Below are 24,863 nucleotides of genomic sequence, written 5' to 3'. Positions count from 1 at the left end.
ACACTTTACTCTGTACTCTCTTATTGTTTTTACCTGTACTACATCAATGCACTCTGTACTAACTCAATGTATCTGCACTGTGTAATGAATTGATCTGTACGAATGTTATGCTAGACAAGTTTTTCACTGTACCTCGGTACAAGTGACAATAATAAACCAATATTAGAGCAGGATAAAATTTCGGCACAACATCGTGGGCCGAAGGGCCTGTATTGCGCTGTAATGTTCTGTGTTTCTGTTTTTATTTTGGGAATACTTGGCATCATGGTCGGCACAGACATTGTGGGCCAAAGGGCCTGTTCCTGTTCTGTTCTATATAAATAGGTCTAACTCGTGAAATGAAATAGAAACTGGCAATATTTAGCCGGTCAGGCAGCCTCTGAAGAGAGAAAGAGAGGTACCTTTTCAGGTTGTTGAATATGTCCTGGTCTCCCATCACAGTCCCTTCCTTTTGTTCTCCCCTCCCTTCCTCTGCGTTCTAAAACTTACTTCTGCCTTTAATGTTTTCCAGTTCTGATGGAAGATCATTAAGCTCCTCTTCTCACAGATGTCCCCACACCTGCTGAGCATTTCTGATAATTTGTTTTATTTCACATTTCCTTCATTTATAGTTTATTGATTTTTGGATACAACTTGTAATTAATGTTGAATAGTTGTTGTGGCTGGAAAGTTAGCCGAATTGAATGATCGAGTCATTTTCCTGCTTGCTCTGTGTGCAACCTCCCTCCACGCAGATCTGCTGCCATACCAACCTACATTATGGCACTTCATTGATTGTGAAGGATGTGAATGAAGTGTACAAGAATGGATTATTTGTCCTCACCATTCCTTCCACAGCCTCGATGTAATTTCCATTGAGATCCCGTTGAGGTGTCCTTCCAGGGACCTTGCACCAATAATGTCACTGTTAGTGGAGTTTAAACCATGTGCTGCAATGTCTAAGCAATGCAGGAGAGATTTTTAAGGATGAAAGGTGATGTATTTGGGCTGAGGCCAACAAACAAGATGAAACTTTATATATAGGGCTTGATCTTTTTTTTATAACTGTAGTTCCAGTTCAAGGGTAGTTTTTCCTCAGTTATTGCTGGTACTTTGCAAAATTGGGTATTTTAAGTTATTTATTAAGCAATCACGATGTGTATCAACTTTGGGTCTCTATAAAGTGCAATGAAATTGAAGTCGGTAGTAACAACCTCTGTACATTCATATTTATATTATTGATCTGCTGGGTCACCGCTATCAAGTGACTGACCGGTGCGTCACACAAGCAAATGGGGCTTGTCAGTTGGTGGTCTTGTTTTAAGGCAAAATGAATGAAAATATAAATTCTGAAGGTTGACATTTATTTCTGGCATGGAGTTTTATCGGTGGAGAAAAAGAAATGTACTTCCTAATAGCCCTTGAGGGGTGTTTCTTTTGGTGGGGGTGCATTTAGTTGATTTAATACTGAAAAATTACAACTGCCGAGAAGATTCACGAGGATACTACCAGAACTCCAGGGCACGAGTCACAGGGAGAGGTTGAGCAAGCTAGGACTTTATTCTTTGGGACATAGGAGATTGAAGGGTAACCTTAGAGGTGTATAAAATCATGAGGGTTGTTGGTAGGGTGAACGCATATCGCCTTTATAATAATATTATAATAATAATAATAATATTTCGTTACTAGTCACATGTACATCAAAACACACAGTGAAATACATCTTTTGCATCAAGTGTTCTGGGGGCAGCCTGCAAGTGTCGCCACGCTTCTGGCGCAAACATAGCATGCCCACAACTTCCTAACCCGCACGTCTTTGGAATGTGGGAGGAAACCTGAGCACCCAGAGGAAACCCACGCAGACACGGGGAGAACGTACAAATTCCTTACAGACAGTGGCGGGAATTGAACCCGGGTCACTGGCGCTGTAATAGCGTTATGCTAACCGCTACGCTACCATGTTTGCCCCAGGGAAGGGGAACTAAAAACTAGAGAGCATAGGTTTAAGTTGAGAGGGGAAAGATTTACAAGGAAGCTGAGGGGCAAGGGCGGTGCGTATATGGAACAAGCTGCCAGATGAAGTGGTTGAGGCGGGCGCAGTAACACTTAAAAGACATTTGGATAAGTACAGGGATAGGAGGGGTTTAGAGGGATATGGACCCTATGTGGGCAATTGGGACTAGCACCATGGTCGACATGGATGAGTTGGGCTGAAGGGCCTTCTTCCATGCTGTATTACTCTATGACTCTATAAAGCTCTGTTAGATGACAGATATAAGGTATAAAGTGGAATGACAAACAATACTCCAGAGTACTGTGATAGAACATGGAACACTACAGCACAGTTCAGCCCACAATGTTGTGCCAACGTTTTATCCTGCTCTAAGATCTATCTAACCCTTCCCTCCCCACATAGCCCTCCATTTCTCTATCATTCATGTGTCTGTCTAAGGGTCTCTTAAATGTCCTTAATGTATCTGCCCCCACAACCTCTGCTGCCAGTGCGTTCCACATACCCACCACTCTCTGTGTAAAAAAAAAAAAAACAACTTGCCCCTGACATCCCCCTTATACCTTCCTCCAATCACCTTAAAATTATGCCCCTCGTGTTAGCCATTGTCACCTGGGAAAAAAGTCTCTGACTGTCCACTCGATTTATGCCTCTTATCATCTTATACACCTCTATCAAGTCACCTCTCATCCTCCTCCTCTCCAAAGAGAAAAGCCCGAGCTTACTCAACCTATCCTCATAAGACATGCTCTCCAATCCAGGCAACATCCTGGGAAATCTCCTCTGCACCCTCTCGAGACCTTCCACATTCTTCCTATGATGAGGCGACCAGAACCGAACACTGTGATATGGATACTAATGGATAGAAGAGATGTTTGGGGTTGTTGTTTTCCTCAGTGACTAAGGCATGGATTGATCATTCTGATGATGAAGTAAAATCACAACTCTAGAGCTGCTTTGACCATAGTTGGATGCTGCAAATGGAAAATGACAGATTCTTCTAGAAGGACGGCACAATGGCTTCCTTCATCTCTACAACATCTTCATTGTTCTGTGGATTTCTACCCAGACCGCCTCATTAGTCCTGGCACAGCCATCCTCCTCCATGACTTTCCCTCCATCGAAAGGTCAGAAACGGGCATGTTCAGTGATGATCGCACAGCGTCCAATTCCATTTGCAACTTCTCTGGCGATGAAGCAGTTCACGTCTGCGTGAAGTGGGACGTTTGGGCATTGGCTGAGAATAGGCGAGCGATATTCTTGCTGGGCAAAGGCCACCTCGCCTCCTGCAGAAGAGAATGTGAGCACCTGCCCGTGACATTAACCATCACTGAGTTCCACGTCCTGGAGATCTTCGTTCATCATCTCTGTAAATAACGTGGCTACAAGGGGAATCCCACACTGGTAACGCCCCCCAGCTCTTTCTCCGCTGCATTGGGGCTGCTTCCTGCAGCCGTGCTGAACTCGTTCATTGATTTTGTCCCCAACTTCCACCCTGCCCTCAAATTGACTTGGTCCATCTCTGACGCCTCTCTCCCCTTTCTGGATCTCTCTTTCCATCTCCAGAGACAGATTAACCATCAACATCTTTTACAAAGCCCACTGACTCCCACAGTTACCTTGATGACTCCTCTTTTCCCACCCTGTCACTTGCAAGGATGAAATCCCCTTTTCCCAGTTCCTCCGTTGCATCTGTTCCTATTGAGGCTTTTCATTCCAGGACATCGGACATGTCCTTTTTTCTCCAGTAAACGGGGTTTCCCTTCCACTGCCATCAATGCAGCCCTCACCTGCATCTCCTCCATTTCCCGCATGTCTGCCCTCACACCATTACCCCCCCACCCCCCCCCCCCGACTTAACAAGGACACCTTGTTCTCACCTACCACCCTCCGTGCCCAATACATCATTCTTCGCAACTTCTGCCACCTCCAACGGGATCGCACCACCAGGCGCATCTTCCCCTCACCCCCCCCCCCCCCCTTCCGCTTTCCACAGGGATCGCTCGCTCCGTGACTCCCTTCTCCACTCGTCCCTCCCCACTGATGACCCTCCGGGCACTTATCCCTGCAACTGCACCAAGTGTTACACCTGTTTCCCACACTTCCTCCCTCACCACCATCAAGGGCCCCAGACAGTCCTTCCAGGTGGAGCAGTGCTTCACCTGTGAATCCGAGGGTGCCATTTGCTGCTCCCGGTGCTCCCGGTGCGGCCTCCCGTACGTCAGCAAAGCCCGACGCAGATCGGGTGACCACTTTGTCGAGCACCTTCGCTCCGTCCACCACAACAACCAGGACCTCCCGGTGGCCACCCACTTCAATTCCACATCCCACTCCCGTACTGACAGGTCTATCCGTGGCCTCCTCTACTGCCACGTTGAGGCCAGACGCAGGTTGGAGGAACAATATCTCATATTCTGTCTTGGGAGTCTCCAACCTGATGGCCTCAACATCAATTTCTATAACTTCCGATAACCCCTCCCCCCATTTATTTCCCCCCCCCTTTGTTTTCCCTCATTCCTGTGGCCCCCTCATCCCTTCTCTTTCCCCTCCCCTACCCTGATGACCTGCCCATCTGTTCCCCACCTCTCTTCCTTTATTCCATGGTCTACTGCCCTCTTCTAACGGATTCCTCCTCCTCCAACCCTCTGCCTCTTCCACCCATCACCTCCCAGCTTCTCAAATCATCCCCTTTCATCCCCCCTCCCCAACCCACCTACCTTCCCCCTCTCACCTGGACTCACCCATCACCTGCCAGCCTGGGCTCCTCCCCCTCCCCTGACCACCTTATTCTGTCTTCTGCCCTCTTCCTTTCCAGTCTTGAATTGAAATATCGACTGTTTATTTCCCTCCATGGGTGCTGAGTTCCTCCAGCATTTTGTGTGTGTGTGTGTGTCTGCAAGAGCAGTCCAGGAACTGACCACCTACAAGTCAGGAGTCTGATGAAGTATTCTCCCCCTTGCCCAGATGACCACAACCCTGATGACAATCCAGGCACGTGGGCAGCATGGTAGCGTAGCAGTTAGCGCGACGCTATTACAGCGCCAGCGATCGGGGTTCGATTCCCGTCGCTGTCTGTAAGGAGTTTGTACGTTCTCCCGTGTCTGTGTGGGTTTCCTCCGGGTGCTCTGGTTTCCTCGCACATTGCAAAGACGTACAGGTAGGTTAATTTGGGTTTAAAATGGGCGGCGTGGACTCATTGGGCCTGAAGGTCCTGTTACCACGCTGTAAATAACATTTTAAAAAATTTTTTTAAATTCCAGAAGTTCAGCTCCAGTTTGGACAAAAGAATCGCTTGATTGGCACTCCCTCCCACCCATAATTTGGCTGCAGTCTGCACAGACAAACTGCAGCATCAGCAACACTGGCTTCTTCAACAGCAACCCATGAGCTCTGCCAGTCAGAAGGACAGAGGCAGCGGGCATGTGGGAATACCACCTTAGAAACCTTATGCTCTGGATGGCAATTGGCTGCTGATGAATAATTTCACAGTTGGATGCATAACAAGTCAAAAGAACCTCGATAAATATTCCTGGAAAAGCCTCTAGATTCCAGTCAAAAAGAGGGAAATAGTTACTGCAAATACGCAGCAGCTGTATTTGCCTCTGAAAATACAGACCTGTTGTATTTCCAACATTTTGTTTTTATTTAACATTTCCTTACAAATCGCACACCCCTCTGACTTCGAAATTTGTGGTTTTCCTTTGACGTTGCTGAGTTAAAATATAAGTACTTTCAATCTAGTGCTGATACCTCTTCCCCGGTATGAATAATATAGTAAAAGCAATCTGCCCAGGAAATGGTTGGGAGAATTTTTTTAGTCTTCCAAGCTGAGCTGTCACACAGATATTAACTGAAAACAGAAAGTGCTGGAATACAGCAGTTCCGACTGCATCTTATGATGTTAACTTGCCTGTTCACCTTTCAGGTGCGAATAGAGCTGTTGTGCATTTCCAGTAATTTTCCTATTTTTGACCGGAATCTAGATTCTTTTCCGGGTATATTTATTGAAGCTCCTTTGATTTGTTATGCATCCAACTGCTAGATTATTCGTCACAAGCCAGCTGCCTTCCAGAGCATATTTCTAAGATTCTAGTAGCTTAGGGATGTGAGTGCTGCCTGAAGCTGCTCCACCTGACAACATGGTGATGGGGGTAGTCTAAAATGATGCAATATTCTCATTTAATACAACATTGAGGGGCAATTTTGGGCCCCGTGTCTAAGGAAAGATGTGCCGGCCCTGGAGGGGATCCAGAGGAGGTTCACAAGAATGATCCCGGGAATGAAAGGTTTAACGTACGAGGAGCGTTTGATGTCTCTGGGCCTGTTCTCGATGGAATTCCGAAAGATGAGGGGGGAATCTCATTGAAACCTACCAAATATTGAAAGGCCTGGATAGAGTGGACATGGAGAGGATGTTTCCATTCGTAGGGGAGTCGAGGATCCGAGGGCACTGCCTCAGAATAAAGGGACGTCCCTGTGAAACTGAGATGAGGAGGAATTTCTTCAGCCAGAGGGTGGTGAATGTGTGGAATTCATTGCCAGAGAGGACTGTGGAAGCCAATTCATTGGGTGTATTTAAAGCAGAGAGAGGTTCTTGATTGGTAAGGAGGTTAATGGTTACGGGGAGAAGATGGGGGGAAAAAAGCCATGATTGAATGGTGGAGCAGACTTGATGGGCTGAATGGCCTAATTCTGTTCCCGTATCTTATGGTATAATACATGGCTTGAAAGTCTTCTGCCAGCACTTTGAATTAAGGTATTGATCCTACATTACAAAAGTAACCACACTTCAAAAGTACTTCGTGAGCATTAAATCACTTTGGGGTATTGTGAGATTATGAAAAGTGATGTGTAAAATTCAAGTCTTATTTTGCAATCTTCTTTAAAATTAGTGATTCTGCCTCTGGAGCAGATTGCCACTTGGTGGTAAAGCACCAGGATGAAATTGGTTAATGTAGAATTTGAGAATCTTCACGGAAACACGGTAATGTCTCTTAGCAGAGCCAGCCAGCACAATCTCTTTCTGTTTTGACTTTTCAGTAAATTGCACACACCAATTGTTGAAATCTGTTCGCAATATTCAGAGGGGAACTTCAGTGTTTTTGGGAAGAGCTCATATCTCAATTTTGAAAGTGGGTCTTACTTTCTATTTGCATATTTTATCACTACAAATGGAAAATGCAGAATACTGTTTCCAAATGTTACTGTGATTTCCGAGAAATAAGTTTCAGCTGTTAGAATAGATGTATAAGATCTATTCTGATGCTGAAATAAAATATGTTCCAATTATTTCACCAATTTTTTTCCCCTGCCCTGTAGAATTAGTTGGGCCTCTATCTGTTGTAAATTTAGCAGGCCAGTTTCTGATGTTACATAGAACATTATAGCACAGTACAGGCCCTTCGGCCCACTATTTTGTGCCAACATTTTATCCTGATCTAATATCTATCTAACCCTTTCCTCCCACATAGCCCTCCATTTCTCTATCATTCATGTGTCTAACTAAGAGTCTCTTAAATGTCCCTATTATATCTACCCCCACAACCTCTTCAGGCAGTGTGTTCCATGCACCCACCACTCTGTGTAAAAAAAAAACCCTGACATCCCCCTTATACCTTCCTCCAATCACCTTAAAAATTATGTCCCCTTGTGTTAGCCATTGTTGCCCTGGGAAAATGCCTCTGACTATCCATTCGATCTATGCCTCTTATCATCTTGTACACCTCTGTCAAGTCACCTCTCATCCTCCTCCTCTCCAAAGAGAGAAGCCCTAGCTCACTCAACCTATCCTCATAAAACATGCTCTCCAATCCAGGCAACATCCTGGTAAATCTCCTCTGCACCCTCTCGAAAGCTTCCACACCCTTCCTATAATGAGGCGACCAGAACTGAACATAATACTCCAAGTGTGGTCTGACCAGAGTTCTATAGAGCTGCAACATCACTTTGCGGCTCTTGAACTCAATACCCTGACTAATGAAGGCCAACACACCATATGCCTCCTTAACAACCCTATCGACCTGCGTGGCAACCTTGAGGGATCTATAGAAGTGGACCACAGGATCCCCCTGTTCCTCCACACTGCTAGGGTCCTGCTATTAACCTTGTATTCTGCCTTCAAATTCGATCTTCCGAAGTGTATCACTTCACACTTTTCTGGGTTGAACTCCTATTAATCAGCTGCACATCTCCCATTTTCACAAGTCTCGATGAGACCAGCTGCATTCCATATCCAATATCCCATAAGGAAAAATCTGCAGCTGCTGGAAATCTGAAATAAAGGGAAAGTACATGAAATGCCCATCAGGCCAGGCAGCATCTGCAGTGGATGAAACCAGATTAGTGTTTCAGCTTGATGTCCTGTCACCAGAACCGGAAGTTAGAAATCAAGCATACTTTATGGTTGCAGAGAAGAGGGAGGAGTGGGAAGGGAATGTCAGGGTCTGCCCAGGATTTATGGAAGGGCAAAACAAGCTTATCCCATTTGCCCATCTCCCTATAGTCCTTCAGGTTACTTTTCAGATACTTTTGCAGCTTGCTTTTGAATGCTGCAATTGAATCTGCCTCCACTACTACCTCTGGCAGTGCGTTCAAGATCCAATCCTGCTGGTTAGAACATTTTTCCTCATGTCACTTTTTGGTTCTTCTGCCAATCTACTTCCTTCCCTGTTTTCCCACTGCAAGACCCTTCTCCCAAAGAGAATTGTTTCTCCACTCTACGCTCCTTGCAGCCTTCTCTGTTCCAAGGAAAGCAACCCCAAGTTCCTCAAGCAAAACACACACACACACACAGACACGCAGACACACTCACACACACAAAATGCTGGAGGAACTCAGCAGGTCAGGCAGCATCTGTGAAGGGAAATAAACAGTTAACGTTTCGGGCTGAGACCCTTCATCAGGACTGGAAAGGAAGAGAGCAGAAGCTGAAATAAAATGGCAGGGGGAAGAGCACGAGCTGGTAGGTGATGGGTGAGTCCCCACTTAGCACTTATCCCTGCAGCCGTGCAAGCCTGCCCCTACACCTCCTGCCTCACCACCATTCAGGGCCCTAGACAGTCCTTCCAGGTGAGGCAGCAATTCACCTGCGACCCTGAGGGTGCCATTTATTCCACCCGGTGCAGCCTACTCTACTTCGATGAGACCCGATACAGATTGGGTGACCGCTTCATCAAGCACTGTCGCTCTGTCCACCGCAACAGCCAGAACCTCCCAGTGGCCACTCACTTCAGTTCCACATCCCGTCCCCATGCTGACACGTCTGTCCACGGCCTCCTCTACTGCCACGTTGAGGCCAGACACAGGTTGGAGGAACAACACCTCGTATTCCTTGGTAGTCTCTAACCTGATGGCCTCAACATTGATTTCGCTAACTTTCAGCAACCTCTCCCCCCCCCCCCCCCCAAACTTTTTTGTTTTCCCTCATTCCTGTGTCCCCCTCATCTCCTCTTTCCCTTCCCCTCCCCTACCCTCACAACCTGCCCTCTGGTTCCCCACCTGCTTCCCTTTTATTCCATGGTCTCCTGCCCTGTTCTATTGGATTTCTTCTTCTTCAGCCTTTTGCCTCTTCCACCAATCACCTCCCAGTTTCTCACATCAATCCCTTTCAACCCTCTTCCCCCGACTCACCCATCACCTACCAGCCTGTGCTCCTCCCCCTCCCCCAACCCTTTTATTCTGGCATCTGCCCTCTTTTCCAATCCTGATGAAGGGTGTGGACCCAAAATGTCAACGGTTTATTTCTCTCCATAGATGCTGCCTGTCCTGCTGAGTTCCTCCAGCGTTGTGTGTGTGTGTGTGTGTGTGTGTGTGTGTGTGTTGGTCCGGATTCCAGCATCTGCAGAATCCCTTGTGTCCCCAAGTTTATCCACATAACTAAACTCACCCTGGAATCATTTGGGTAAACTTCTACACCCTCCCCCAAAGCCCTCACATTGTTCCCAAAATGTGGCACCCAGAGCTGGACCGCTTGCTGCCATACCAGTGCGTTATAAAGGTTCATCACAAGGTCTTTGCTGTTGTTTCCCAGAAACCCATGTGCTCTTTCAAGCACTTCCTCAGTCCTCCTTGCCACTTCCAGTGAACTCGGCCCATTTACTCCCTGAGATCTCCCTGCTCTTCACCCTCTTAGAATGGTACCCTTTTGTTTACACTGCCTCTTATCAGTCTTCCTACCCAAATGTAACACTTCCCATTTCTCAGTATTAAATATCACCTACCACCTATCCACTCATTCCTCCAGCCTGTTTCTATCTCCTTGGGACTCAAAGGTGGCAGATGCTGGAATATGGAGCAAAGAGCAAACTGCTGGAAGACCCCAGCAGATCGGGCAGCATCTGTGCTGGCAGAGAGATGGTCAACATTTTGGGCCAAGACCCTGCGTGAGGTCTTAACCTGAAACGTCAACCATCCCTCTGCCTCAACAGTTGCTGCCTGACCCGCTGAGTTCCTCCAGCGGTTTGTTTTCTTAGTATCTCCTGTTGCTATTCTCCTCATAGTTCACGAGGCTTTCAGGTCCGGTGGAAATTGTGTTCAGTACAGCCAAGTCCAGCTGTTAAAATATATTAACAGAAGCGATGGTCATAATGATGACCCTGGGGAACTCCACTTTCATTATCGCTGTTTCCTGTTATTTTACTGGTTTCAATCTTTCACAAACCATTGTGGATCAAATGACCTCCGCGTAGCTGTGCAAATAACATACCAACCTTCAGCAATCCTCTCTATTCATCAAAAAAAACTCAAGTTGTACACAGTTTCTCTCTAACAAATCCATTCAGTTTTTCTCTAATCAATCCACACATGTCCAAGTGACTGCTAATTCTCTCTGATTATTGTTTCTAGAGATTGGTGAATTGGTTTATTATTGTCACATGTACCGAGGTACAGTGAAAAACTTTGTTTTGCATGCCATCCATACAGATCATTTCATTACAACAGTGCATTGAGATAGTACAAGGTAAAACGATAACAGATTGAAGAATAAAGTGTTACAGTTACAGAGAAAGTGCAGTGCAGGCAGCCAATAAGGTGCAAGGTCATAATGAGGTAGATTGTGACATCTAGGGATCGTGCCAGGGAACCATTCAATAATCTTATAACTGGGATAGAAGCTGTCCTTGCGCCTGGTGGTACCTGTTTTCAGGCTTTTGTATCTTCTGCCCAATAGGAGAGGGGAGAAGAGAGAATGTCTGGGGTGGGTGGGGTCTTTGATTATGCTGGCTGCTTTACCGAGGCAGTGAGAGGTGTGGACAGAGTCCATGGAGGGGAGGCAGGTTTCCGGATGTGCTGAGCTGTGTCCACAACTCTTTGCAGTTTCTTGCTGTCTCAGGCAGAGCAGTTGCTGTACCAAGCCGTGATGCATCTGGATAGGATGCTTTGATTAAAAATTGGTGAAAGTCAAAGGGGACATGCCAAATTTATTTAGCCACCACTCAGGCTAAACTCGCTGGTCTGTAGTTACTGGGTCACAAATCCATTTCCTTATTAATTCCTTAAGCGATAGCCACTGATGAAGCCTTTGATCTCTCACAGCCAACTCGTTCTTTGTACCATCATATTTTCCTTTGCAAAGATTTAGAATCCTAGTTTCGGATCGAACTACTTCACTTTCCCTCTTGATAAATTCTAACGTCTCATGGTCACTCATCACTTAAAGAGCCCATACAACAAGATTATTAACTAATACCTTCTGATTGCACTCTAAAATAGCCTGCTCCCCAGTTGATTCTGCAAAGTACTACTCTAAAAAGTCTATTGTATTCACTCCAAGAATTTTTCCTCCAAACATTGTTGCTAATTTGGTTTGGGATATTGTTTTTTATCTGCATCTTTATTTTACTGTATCTTTATCTATGGGGAAAGTAATTGTCAATGTTTCAGGTGAAAACGTCGGCAGTTCCTTTCTTCTCACAGATACTGCTCGACCTGCTGAGTTCGTCCATCAGATCGTTTGTTGTTATCACTGTTTGGAGGCCAATAGATAACTCCCTCCAATGTTTTGATATTTCTGAGCTCCATTCAGTCAGATTTTCTAGCCAGTGTTCTTTCTCACTATCGCTCTGATTTCGACTAACACCACCACCCTGCCTGCTTTTTCCTGACCTTTCTAGAACTGGAGCATCCTTGTTTATTTAGCTCCCAGCCTTAGTCACACTGCCGTCATGTCTCTGCAATGGCAATTATATTGTATTCACTTGTGTCCATTTGCACTGTTAATTCACCTACTTTATTACAAATGCTTTGCACAGTCACCTTTATATTTGTCTTTTTCACATTTTTAGACACCTTTTCATAATTTTTTCTATGCTATGGCCCGATTTAGTCTTATCAGGTTTTTTTCTTACCGGGACCCTATTTATTAGTGCACTATTTGTGTGCTAGTTCTCCTTTCCTGACACAATTTGATTAACCTTGCCCAAGTCCCTTTTTGACATTGGCACCTTTTCTCCTTAGAATTTCTGATTTCTCTCCACCAGGAACCCTCCTATGCTCCCAATCTTGGTGCATGGTCTGTCTACCTCACTATCTATTCAATTTGCTGGAGCTCTGGTCACTCCATGGTTCCGATGTGATCCATCTCAACCGAGTAGCTCTCTCTTTCCCGTTGCTGACACCAGTACACCTTGAATCAGTCACCATCTCTTGCACAAATTTTTGAGCCAAAAATCCATCTCCCTGATCAGAAATATGATATTAAGCTGAAAAGGGTGCAGAGAAGGTTCACAAGAATGTTGCCAGGACTCGAGGGACTGAGTAACAGGGAGGGGTTGAGCTGGCGAGGACTTTATTCCTTGGAGCGTAGAAAACTGAGAGGTGATCTTGTATAGGTATATAAGATCATAAGGGGCAGAGATAGGATGAATGCAGTCTTTTTCCTAGTGAAAGGGAGTCTAAAACTAGAGGGCATAGGTTTAAGGTGAGAAGGGAAAGGTTTAAAAAGGACCTGAGGGGCAACTTCACCCAGAGGGTGGTCTGTATGTGGAACGAGCTGCCGAGGAAGTGGTAGAGGCGGGTACATGAACAACATTTAAAGGACATTTGGACAAGTACATGGGTAGGAAAGGTTTAGAGGGATATGGACCAAACGCAGGCAAATGGGACTAGCTTAGATGGGCAACTTGGTCAGCATGGACCAGTTGGGCCAAAGGGCCTGTTTCCATGCTGTATGACTCCATGATCCTGTTAACCCTGTACCAATTCGCTGTGGCTCAGGTAATAACCCAGAGATCAACTTTATGCAATTTCCTCAGAGAGCCATCCAGCACAGGAACAGGTTCTTTAGTCCACTAACCAACAAGCACTCATTACACTAACTGCATTTATTATTTTCCCCCCCCACATTCCCATCAACTCCCTCCAGAGTCTACCACTCATCTGCACACTAGGGGCATTTTATGGTTCCCAATTGACCTACCAACCTACATGTCTTTGCAATGTAGGAGGACACTGAAGCACCTGGATAAACTCATACAGTCACTGAGAGAATGTTGAAACTCCATGCTGAAGATCAGGATTGGTAACTTGGTTTATTATTGTCCCTTGTACCGAAAAACTTGTCTTGCAGACTGTTCCTGCAAATCATTTCATTACAACAGTGCATTGAGGTAGTACAGGGTAAAACAATAACAGAATGCAGAATAAAGTGTTACAGTTACAGAGTAAGTGCAGTGCAGGCAGACAAGGTACGAGGCCTTAATGAGGTAGATTGTGAGGTCAAGAGTCCAGTTTATCATACTAGGGGAGTGTTCAATAGTCTTATAACAGCAGGACAGCAGCTGCCCTTGAGCCTGGTGCTACCTGCTTTCAGGCTTTTGTATCTTCTGCCCAATGGGAGCCTTGAACCCAGGTTGTTGGAGCTGTGAGGCAGTGACTCTACTAACTGCGCTACTCTGCTGCCCCATAATGGTTAAGTTGCTCAAGCTTCATCCAGTGACACCTCCTGCACCTGTGGTTGTCCAGGAGCTGTCATATGGCACAGAATGTGAGGTCTTGGGTGCCTGCCATTGGATTCTCTTAATGAAAAGAATATACTTAACCTACTCCTACTGTCATATTACGTACTATTTTACTTGGTCTGAAGGAACTTTTGAAAGCCCTGGCTCTTTGTTTAAACAAAATGCTTGTTTAAACTCACCAGAGCTCCTTTCAAACTGACGTGGCTTCTGTTTCCTGCACTCCCTTCAAATTCACCGGACCTCTGCTCTTTTTAAACTGCCCGTCGAGTGAATCAACCTGTCGTTCTCCAGAACTAACCAAATGGGTCTTGTAAATTTCAGCACGGAGAGAAACTTGGTTCACAACAGCTGTTTCTATTACTTATTCCCTGCCATTGGTTGTTGTAGGACCCATGTAAGGTCATTTGGCCCATCAAGACTGTACTTGAAGAGAAATTAGAACAATCCATTCCCCAGCTGTTGTAACCATGCATTATTTTAATTTCTCTTAAGTTGTCTATTCTTTGCTTAGTAAATGTAAAATTGCATTTTCTGAAAGACATTGTTGTGGATTGGCAAAGTGTATTCTTTGGGTACTGCAGCCTTTTCAATCTGATCAGGCCTCACCAAATTCCCTTTTCCCTTCAACAGGCTCTACTGTTACTGTGAGGCAGTAACTCTATGAACCGTACTGCCCCATAAGAGTTGAGTTGCTCAACCTTCATCCAGTGACACTTCCTGTACCTGTGGTTGTCCAGGAGCTGTCACATGGCACAGAATGCGAGGTCTTAGGTGCCCTGCCATTGGATTCACTTAATGAAAAGAATATACTTAACGTATTCCTACTGCCATATTGCTTACTATTTTACTTGGTCTGAAGGAAATTTTGAAAGCCCTAGCCTTGCATGTTGCATGGATCCTATAACAACCAATGGCAGAGAATAAGTAATAGATATAACTGTTGTGGACCAAATTTCTCTCTGTTTACAGGCAGTCCCTGTGTTAGGAACGGGTTCCGTTTTACCAGAGGTTCATAAGTTGATTTTGTCCATAAGCCGGAAAATACACAAAATGACTCGATATGGCAACCATACCTCTGCAATATTGTAATGAATGGCTTCAAAAGTACATAAGACTGATAAGAGAGAACAATTACTAAAAGTGGAGAGAGAGAGGGGGGGTGGGAAACTTCTTCTGTCATTCATAAGAATGAACATGTGAACGTACGGCGGACTTCTGAATGTAATAATATTATGGGAGCCTGTTCGTGTGTATTGGTGTCCGTAAGTCATGCGTTCATAACCTAGGGACGGGCTGTACTGGGATAACAAGCACGTGTTTCTTTGCAAAGTTGCGTTTGTTTGAAAAATGCATTATGAGTAAAATGTTAAGTAGTGTAACAAGTGAACAGGAAGAGGAGATTACTGGCGCACCTCTCTCTGTTACAGTCCCAACGGCACCCCCTCGTAATATCAGCATACTTGTGAGAAATGGCTCATTGACTGTTGAATGGGTTGGACCTCCGGAGGAGGAAGTTAATGGCATCCTGTTGGGCTACGAGTTGAGCTATGACTGGGAAGGTCGTAGATCCCCTGTAAGTATATTTAAAGTGAATTCAAGTCAATAAAAAGTGAACTCATTTGTTGTGCTGCTTTTACCATGCGACAGCTGATATTTTGCAATGGAAATCGTGATCTGTGTCTCAGCTATAACTCACCTTTTTGGGAGGATTGGGAAGCTCAGTACCAAGGGCTGAAATAATAAGTATTGCTGCATCCTGTATATGTGTTTCCTCTTTAACAATAACAATCCATTTCACTAATTGCCTCAGTTGTCCATTTGAGTTTACCAACTTTCAAATTATACATTTGGAAGTTGTGATAAGCTTATAAGGAAATAATTATTTATTCCCTTCAGTTATTTTAATTTTATAATTGGAAACCTCACATTATTTGAGGGTAAAACATGTTTGGAATTGGCGGCACGGTAGCGTAACAGTTAGCCCGACGCTATTACAGTGCCAGCGATCGGCGTTCGATTCCCGTCGCTGTCTGTAAAGAGTTTGTACGTTCTCCCCTGTCTGCGTGGGTTTCCTCTGGGTGCTCCGGTTTCCTCCCACATTCCAAGGACGTACGGGTAGGTTAATTTGGGTTTAAAATGGGCAGCGCGGACTCGCTGGGCCGGAAGGGCCTGTTAGCATGCTGTAAATAAAATTTTAAAAAAAAATTTTTTTCTAAATTTTAAAACTTTAAATGCCATGGGGGTGTTGCTGCGGAGGAATGGGAAAAAGACTGGTAAACAAATGGCAGTGTGGCAGAGCAGTTAGCTCCAGGGGCCCAAGTTCAATCCCGACCTCGGCTACTGCCTTTAGTCTGCATGTCTCCCCGTATACAGACTAAAGACAGTAACCGAGGTCAGGATTGAACTTGGGCCACTGGAGCAGTTGGGTTTCCTGGCTTTCCTCCAAATAATAGGTTTATTGGCAACTGCAAATTACTCTTTGGTGTAGTTTGGTGACAAAAGAATGAAAAGGAATTGAAGGGCACATGAGACGAAGTTGCAGGACTACAGGAGGAAAAGGGAATGGTACTGATGGAAATTTTAACAAAAACTGCAGATGCTGGAAATCTGAAATAAAAATAAATGCTGGAAAACACTCAGCAAGTCGGGCACCATCTATGGGAACAGAAACATTCAACATTTTGGGTCAAAGACCCTTCATCAGAACCCTTCTGTTGTTTCATTTTCTGTTTTCCTTCTGGTACTGATGCGATCGCTCAGCTGAGAGCCAGTTTGGTCCCAATGGGCTAAATGATTGACTTCTCTGCTATGATAAGTGAGTAACGTTCCATTCAGCCTTTTAATCTTCATTGTCAATGCTATATCACAAGGAACAGTGGAGTGAAGTTCTCTGTACTGCAATGATGTGCTTCCAATCCCAGTCACAGAACATGCTTATTCCTGAAACTTGGCTTTTTGTTTGCATTTCCCATACCACAATTCCACCCCGCACCCCCCTCATGATTGCAGCTGGCAATATATTGCCAAGTTCCTTACAGGTTTATGCTTACTGAAAACATCTTCATGTTTTCCCAGGTTAATTTTAGTCAGGGCTTTGGTTGCTACCAAATACAGGAGATAGTCAAGTCGAGTTTATAGTCATGTGCACAAGTACGGTGATGTACAGGTACAATGAAAAACTTGCTTGCAGCAGCATCACAGGCACATAGGTTCAGACAATATCACAGAACGATAAATATACATAATTTAAAGCAGACAGTGGGGGAAAGAAAATTGTCACGTCAATGACACAACTGTAGTTTTTTTTGATGGCTTTCATGGGGTTTAGACTTCAAAATAACCTACTGAGAAAGAAAAGGGTAAACAAATTGAAATGGTTATTCAAAGACATGGGCATTAAAGGTTTTAAACATGCCCATTCTGCTCTGAGTTTCTGATTAGATCTAAGAGCTTGTAAAGTAAAATGATTGTATTGGAAATAACACTGCAATTCCTAATAGTTTTATTAGGCAAGACATTGAGGAATGTGGATCAAAGAGAATTCAATGGAATTGCATTGCAGAAGAGCTATCATGGAATCATTTGTAGATCTCTATTTAAAAAGAAAATTCCCTATCTAAATTATAATTACTGTTAAGTTATTTTGAAAACAGATCCACAGTGGAAAAATGGTTATCTTGGGCAAGTGCTTGAACCCCTGAAGGAAAGCTGTTATACCTTGACTGGTGGAAGGTGTGCATGGAGAGATTTTTTACAATCTCATGTTTGTTAATGCAAAATTTTGTTTTCATTAATGGATGTCTAAAACCAGAGGTTTAACGTGAGGAGTAAGAGCTTTAGAGGAGATCTGAGGGGAAAAAAATGCTTTTCATCCAGACGGTGGTTGGAATCAGGAACACACTGCCTGAGAAGGTGGTGGAGGCAGGTACACTCAGAACTATCTGGATGAGCACTTAAATCACCAAGGCATAGATGTCTGTGGACTAAATACAGGTAAATGTCATTAGTATATACAGGTACTTGATGGTTGGCATAGACAGGGTGAGCCATATGACTCTAATTGTGCTTTTGAGTTTAATGCTAAAGCTTGCTTTAAAATCATTACTGTATTGGAGGAGAAGAGTGCTGAATGCTTTTTTAAAAATCTCTCAGGGTTAGAAGCAGATGATCTGTGGGAATGTGGTCTCCCCACAGAAAACCAGCGCAATCTTGGTGAACTATAGAGACGTCATGTGGCCTCCTGTTGTTACACAACAGCCAAGTCAGCATTTAACATCTTGTTGCAGGAACACACAACATTTTCTTCAAGACCGCTGCTGACTTTAGAATGGCCATTGGTAGCCGGCATAAAATGGAGTATCAACTGGGAAGGGCGGAAAAGGTTCGAAAGATCACCTTGGTAGTGATTAGAATTGTGCTTGGATTTTAATTCTCCAAGTGGATATTGAATAATTTAACTATACTTTAGAAGCAAATTGATTTTCTCAGTACTTTCAGCATAGATTTTTATGCTTGTTGCTTTAATTAACACTGCACAATCTGACTAATTCTAATTTGTTGCAGTGAGGATTTTGAAATTAGCCAAGATATTCTGGTCATTAGTCAGCTACTGACCAGGGGATATAGTCCTAAGGTTAGGGGAGTTCATTTAAAACTGAGGTGTATAGGAATTTCTTCTCACAGAGGGTGGTGAATCTCTGGAGTTCTTTACCCTAGAGGGTTGTGGAGGTGAGATCATTTGGAGTATTTAAAGAGGAAGTAGATAATATTTGAAAGATCAAGGAATTTAGGGCTATGGAGAACTAGCACAGAAGAGGAGATGAGGGGGCCAAATGGCTTGCTCCTGTTCTTATGCTAGCCCATTTTGAACCAAAGCTGAGCCTTGACCCTATTCCAAGATCTAATACATTGAAACTACAGATAGAGTTGTCGTACTGACTGATGCGTGCTCTGTACGTGTGCAGATGGTGCAAAAGGAGATCTATTGTGATGCCTCTGCAGCCAACAACCCATTATCCTTTTTTAATATAAAAATGAAGGATTGACAAATAATGCACCAAGCGTGTGCAATTAAATGTGCTGTAATCAGATTGAAAAATATTGCTCCTTCAAATATTTAACTTGCCTGCCAGATCAACTTCTCCTGTGCATTTCCAATGAGGAAATTGTCTTCAAAGAGAAAGTGGCTCATGGAGACCCAAAACACTGCAGATGCTGGAATCTGGAGCAACACACGAGATGCTGGAGAACTCAGTGGGTCAGGCAGCATCTGTAGAGGGATATGGACAGTTGATGTTTCGGGTTGAGACCCTTCATCTGAACTGAAAGATAGAGGAGAGATAGCAAGTATAAAGTCAAAGTCAAGTTTATTATCACTTGCACAAGTACGTGAATGCACAGGTGCAATGGAAAACTTGCAGCAGCAACGCAGGCATATACTGTCACATCAGATACACAACATTCACAAGAAAAACCTAATTTAAACATAAATTGTGCACAATTTTTATAAGAAAGAACACAGACCAAAAGTGCAAAGTCCATTGTAGTGCAAAGTGGTCATAGTGTTGCTATTCTGAGGTAGTGATTAGGGTTGTGCAGGTTGAACCAAATGGTGGAAGGGAAGTAGCTGTTCTTGACCCTGGTGGTGTGGGACTTCAGGTTTCTGTAGCTGTGAGGAGGTGGCACAGCCCGGATGGTGGGGTCTTTGATGACGGACAAAAAGGTGGATGGAAGAGGTGGAGCAAGAGCTGGTAAGCGATGGGTGAATCCAGGTGGGTGGAGGGGGGGTGGGGGTGAGAGGCAGATGGAGGAGGGGAGAGTGGAAATAGCGACACAAACTGCAAGGTGATAGGTGGAGGTGACAAAGGGCTGCAGGTGCTGGGATCTGATGGCAGAAGATGGAGCATGGAATCAAGTCAGGGAGGTGGGGAGGGCGGATGGGAACAGTGGGGGAGGGGACCCAGTGGGAGGAGCGTGTGGGTGACGGGCAGGTAGAGTGGTTCACGACAGCTTCTGGGTCTGAACTTTGGGTGAACCTGTGACAAATTGGGTCTGTAGGACTGGAAAATGGGTGGGTGGAACCTCTTTCTACTTGGTCTGCCTGTATTTTTGGTGTATTCTGTCAGAGGCAGACTTTTCATCTGCTTTGCTTCTATCTGTCCTTTCTGTCCTCGGTGTCCTTCGAGAAACTTAATGTGTCATAACTGACTTGGCAGTGGACTGAGAACTGGGAAGAGAAGTTCGCCTAAACAACTTTTATCTCTGCTCAGCATTGAAACCCTGGCTGAATGGCCTCCTTTGAGCTATATTGCAGGGGCGGTCTGGGGGATTAAAAAATCCTTAACTTCAAAAGGGCGTTTCCTTTGGAAAATGTGAATGTTTCACAAAGTTTATTTTCCTGAATTTTGTGCATCTTATTGGGATTCAACAACACCCTCACTGCTCTCCCAGTGTCTTAGCAAATGAATGTAATTCAATTCACAGTTTCGAACATAGAACAGTATAGGACAGGAACAGGCCCTTTGGCCCACAGTGTTGTGCCGAACTAATTAAGCTAATAAATTTACTTGATCAATTGGGTTTGTTCCTCACTCTACCTGTTATTTGAGTCAGTAGTTGTTGCTGGGTAGTAATCAGGAAACGGGCGCTGGTTAACCTTTTACCTCTCGACCTGCGAGGCTCAGAGACCGGTTGCAGACATCCATATGACCATCACAGATTCTTAGAACAGCCAGCTCACCACCTGAGACTTCTCCAACTTGAACGACCCCTCTGAATAGGCTTGGCAAACCATCAGAAGGGGATTGCGGGAATGGAGGTTAATTCCATGACCGCAAAGATTAGCTGCCTCATACCACCCGTCAAACTGAGTTACGGCAGTTTCTGTAAAATTTATTAGCAGCGGGATAGAGTAGAGATGACAGCAGGGATTAGGCTTTTCAAGCCTGCCTTGTGTGTAAGAGCTGTGAGTGACGAACACAGCAGGGCTGGAATTCAGAGGTAACTTAACAGTTCCAAAGCATTTGAGCTGCCAGACTTCAACAAGATACTGACGATGGAATGATTACTCTGTTCGTGCGGTCAATTATGGGTCATCTCTTTCAGTTCTCAGTTCACTCCCACTTATGTTACTGTCATCTCAAGCGGTAACAGAAATGCTGCTTCTGCAGTGATGTTCTCAGCCAGACTGAACGTGTTTCCGACCCTTTTGTTGGCTTTGATTCATTCATTAATTGTGAAGTGAGGGCGGCGGCGGCTGCTTTTCCATTGGATGAGTAAAGCCAGGTCAGGGGTGGGCCAGGATGGTCTGACCCATCGCTGGGTTTGACGCCCACAGTCCCGAGGCATCTGCGCTTTTTTTCTGGATGCGAAGGGCCAAGAGAGCCAACCTTGGAGGCATTCATTGGGGCAGAGTGGGAACAGTATTGCACATACTTATCCTGACATAGATGGAGGCCATTCAGCCCATTAGTCCATGCCAGCTCCCAGCAGAGACATCCCCTCAATCCCCATCCTCCCTCCATATTTCCCTGCACCTCTACAACTTACTCTCTCCCATGGCCACTAAGACCCCTTTGATTCTTTTCACCTGCACTAAAGGGTAACTTACAGCAGCCACTTAACCTTCCAGTACATCTTTGGATGTGGGAGGAAACTGGAGCACTCGGGGGGAAACCGACGTGGTCACGGGGAGAGCATACAAATTCCACGTGGAGGTCAGGATCAAACCTGGGTCCCTATGGCTTTGAAATGCAAGGAAGTCCTTACACTTTTTCCCCTCGTGAAGAGAAGAATCAATTATGGCTGTTCCACCATATGCCTAGATGATTGATTAATTAATTCTCACAATGAAACAGTGCAATAATCCTTAAACCAGAATGAAATCATGGGTCAAGGTACAAGTGACAATAATAAACCAATACCAATTATGCTGGTCTTAAGCAGTCAGATCAATGTCAAAGACTTTTTAAACAGTTTTAAATATTCAGAGACTTTTTAAAAACTCTTTAAAAAAAATGTATATTTTTTTAAATAAATAACATTAAAATATTAACATCTACTTTAATGTTCTGAATCACCTAACTTGCAGTTACCTTTTCCCCTAAGTTCTTTGATGACTGGCTTTTTATATGTCAGCCTTCCCTGTTGTAAAGCTGAGAGGCTGGATGCAAAGTGCATCCAGATCTTCTCTTCAGCGATGCACTGGTTAGCTGTTGGATTCATTGGTGAATCATTCAGTGGGGTGGACACGTATGCATTACCTGACCTTGAGGATGTCCTAGGCTTTCCTATTTAACTGCACAGTTATGAAACTTGGAGAATACCTTCCAAACTGCTGGCTGTCAGCCAGCATAATTTGGCCCAAGGATTCATTTGGCATAAAGATTGTTGTACTGTTCAAGCATAAGAATGAACTAATCAATCAGCGTACCTGGAATGTATTCTTTTACATCCACCCTAACAGTTTAACGTTTTATCCATAAGTCTGCATCGTAGCTGGTGTAGCACTGAAGAGCAAAGCTCTTAACCTTGCTGCTCTGCTGAGATTGCAGTATTTTGAATGTCTCCCGTGGCTCATTAAGCAACTGTTGCAATACTCAAGAATTCACATCACTGTCCAACCATTAGGGAGTTTGGAGAGCTTTCTACGTATGGTGGGAATGGCTGAGAGACCAGAATTGGTCAATCACTTCCATCACAACATTCTTCACATAGTACTCCCCAACAAGAACTTTGAGCCTCAAATTTGGAAGGATGAGTTTAAATTTTTTCACAGAAATGTGTAAAGTATCAAATGGTGCAAATGGGATGAGCCAGAACTTAGCCACAGTAAATCAGAACCAAAGGGTATTGATTCATATTTGTGAATTATGCATATGAAATTATTTCAGTGGAGTGATAAATGTGTGGTGTAATTATCCATGTGATTCACAGCAATAGAAAGCATTGAGATGCAAATGTGTTATTTGATGCCTGTACCAAGTTGCAGCATATTCTGTGCAGAATGCATGATAACTAACTGAACGCAAGTCCTGATGCAGGGTTTCGACCCGAAACGTCTGCAGTTCCTTTCCTCCTACAGATCTACTCAACCCACTGAGTTCGTCCAGCGGATTGTTTGTTGCTCCAGATTCGTAAGTGAGGCCGAATTTAGAGTGTTGTGTGCAGCTCTGGTCACCTGCCTACAGGAAAGATATCAATAAACTTGAAAGAGTGCAGAGAAAATTTACAAGGATGTTGCTGGGATTTGAGGACCTGAGTTATAGGGAAAGGTTGAACAGGTTAGGACTTTATTCCCTGGAGTGCAGGAGATTGAAGGGAGATCTTGCAGAGGTATACAAAATTATGAGGGGTATAGATAGGGTGAATGCATGCAGGCTTTTTCCCCTCAGGTTGGGTGAGACTAGAACTAGAGGTCATAGGTTTAGGGTGAAAGGTGAAATATTTAAGGGGAATCTGAGGGGAAACTTCTGGATGGTGCGAGTGTGGAACGAGTGGTGGATGCAGGTTCAATTGTAACATTTAAGAGAGGTTTAGATAGGTACATGGATGGGAGGGGTTTGGAGGGATATGGTCCGGGTGCAGGTAGATGGAACTAGGCAGAGGATCAGGTTGGCATGGACTAGATGGGCCGAAGGGTCTGTTTCTGTACTGTAGTACTCTGACTCTATTCCAGCATCTGCAGTCTCATGCCTCAACTGGATGCATGTGTCTAATGTGATTGCAACCTGCTGTATTGACTCCATTTACTGGGTCTCTCCAAAGCTCCGTGGAATGTAACATTTCTCCTAAATACTTCTGCCTCTTAACAAAATTGCCATGAGCAGTGGTGCAGCATGTAATGCAGGTGCATTCAGTTTGTCTTGTCCCGTCTGCCAGTGCTTTCCATTGTGATGGTTATGTCCTCCCCCTTTACCTCGCCTCTGCTGCCTTCCCTTTATGTGCAGTCAACCGCTGCAGATCTTGCCGAAGTAAATGCAAGTTATTAAAACGCAATGTTGGCAGTTCTGCTGCTTTTACATACAAATTGCATTCTCAAGCCTGAAGGAGCTTCCACAGGCCCAACATCTTGCTGAGCATCGACTATCATTTTTCCTTGCATCGTAGGAGGAGGCCTTTTGGCCCATCAAGTTAGAGTCAGCTCATAGCATTCCCGTGATCCCATTCCCCCTACTTATTGCCCTGTAACCCATTCTCTCACATTTACCCATCCACTTCCCTCTAATCCTGGTGCCTCCCACCTACACCATGGGGTAATTTGTAGTGGCCAATTAACCTACAGACTAGCACACCTTTGGATGTGGGATGAAACCTCAGTTAACCCCATGCGGTCACAAGGAGAACGTGCAAATGTAACGCACACGGAACTGGAGGTCAGGACCAACCCTGGTCGCTGGAGCTGTGAGGCAAAGGTATTACTAGTTATATCACTGTTGTACATTATGAGCTCTTGACCTCGCAATCTACCTCGTCATGGCCCTTGCACCTTATTGTCTGCCTACACTGCACTTTCTCTGTAACCGTAACACTATATTCTGCATTCTGTCATTGCTTTTCCCTTGTACTACCTCAATTTTCTTATGCTTTGAAATGATCTGCACGGATGGCTTGCAAAACTAATTTCAACAGTATCTTGGTACATGTGACAATAATAAACCAGTTATAGTTCACATATCTATGAAGCCGTTCACATTTTGAGTTGTTATTTAAATGTTAACATTTTTCAAGGACTCAGGCCAAATTAGATAAGATATCAATCTATGCTTGGAGTGGATATCTTTCACAAATAACATCTGCGGAACTGCCAGATTCAGCAGATCTAAATGCTAATGTCGTGCCTTTGTGCGAGATGTTGTGAATGCCTTCTGGTTCTGTTGTGTGCAAAAATGACAATTGTTCGGAGTATTTCCTGCTTA

General features: G+C 44.4%; 1 protein-coding gene across 2 annotated transcripts in view; it reads left to right on the top strand.

Moving 5' to 3' along the window:
• Positions 1 to 24,863, top strand: part of mertka (c-mer proto-oncogene tyrosine kinase a) — a 136,405-nt gene that overhangs the window by 64,522 nt on the left and 47,020 nt on the right. Inside the window, exon 8 of one of the 2 annotated variants that reach the window (XM_052024627.1) lies at positions 15,375 to 15,520. The exons of the other annotated variant lie outside the window; for it this stretch is intronic. Coding sequence (XP_051880587.1) covers positions 15,375 to 15,520 — 146 coding nt within the window. The remainder of the gene's footprint in view (positions 1 to 15,374; positions 15,521 to 24,863) is intronic. 2 annotated transcript variants of the gene reach the window in all.

The sequence above is a fragment of the Pristis pectinata genome, chromosome 10, assembly GCF_009764475.1.
Source record: "Pristis pectinata isolate sPriPec2 chromosome 10, sPriPec2.1.pri, whole genome shotgun sequence".
Taxonomy (NCBI): domain Eukaryota; kingdom Metazoa; phylum Chordata; class Chondrichthyes; order Rhinopristiformes; family Pristidae; genus Pristis; species Pristis pectinata.
Note: the sequence above shows the minus strand (reverse complement) of the source record. Positions and strands in the feature narration are given on the sequence as shown.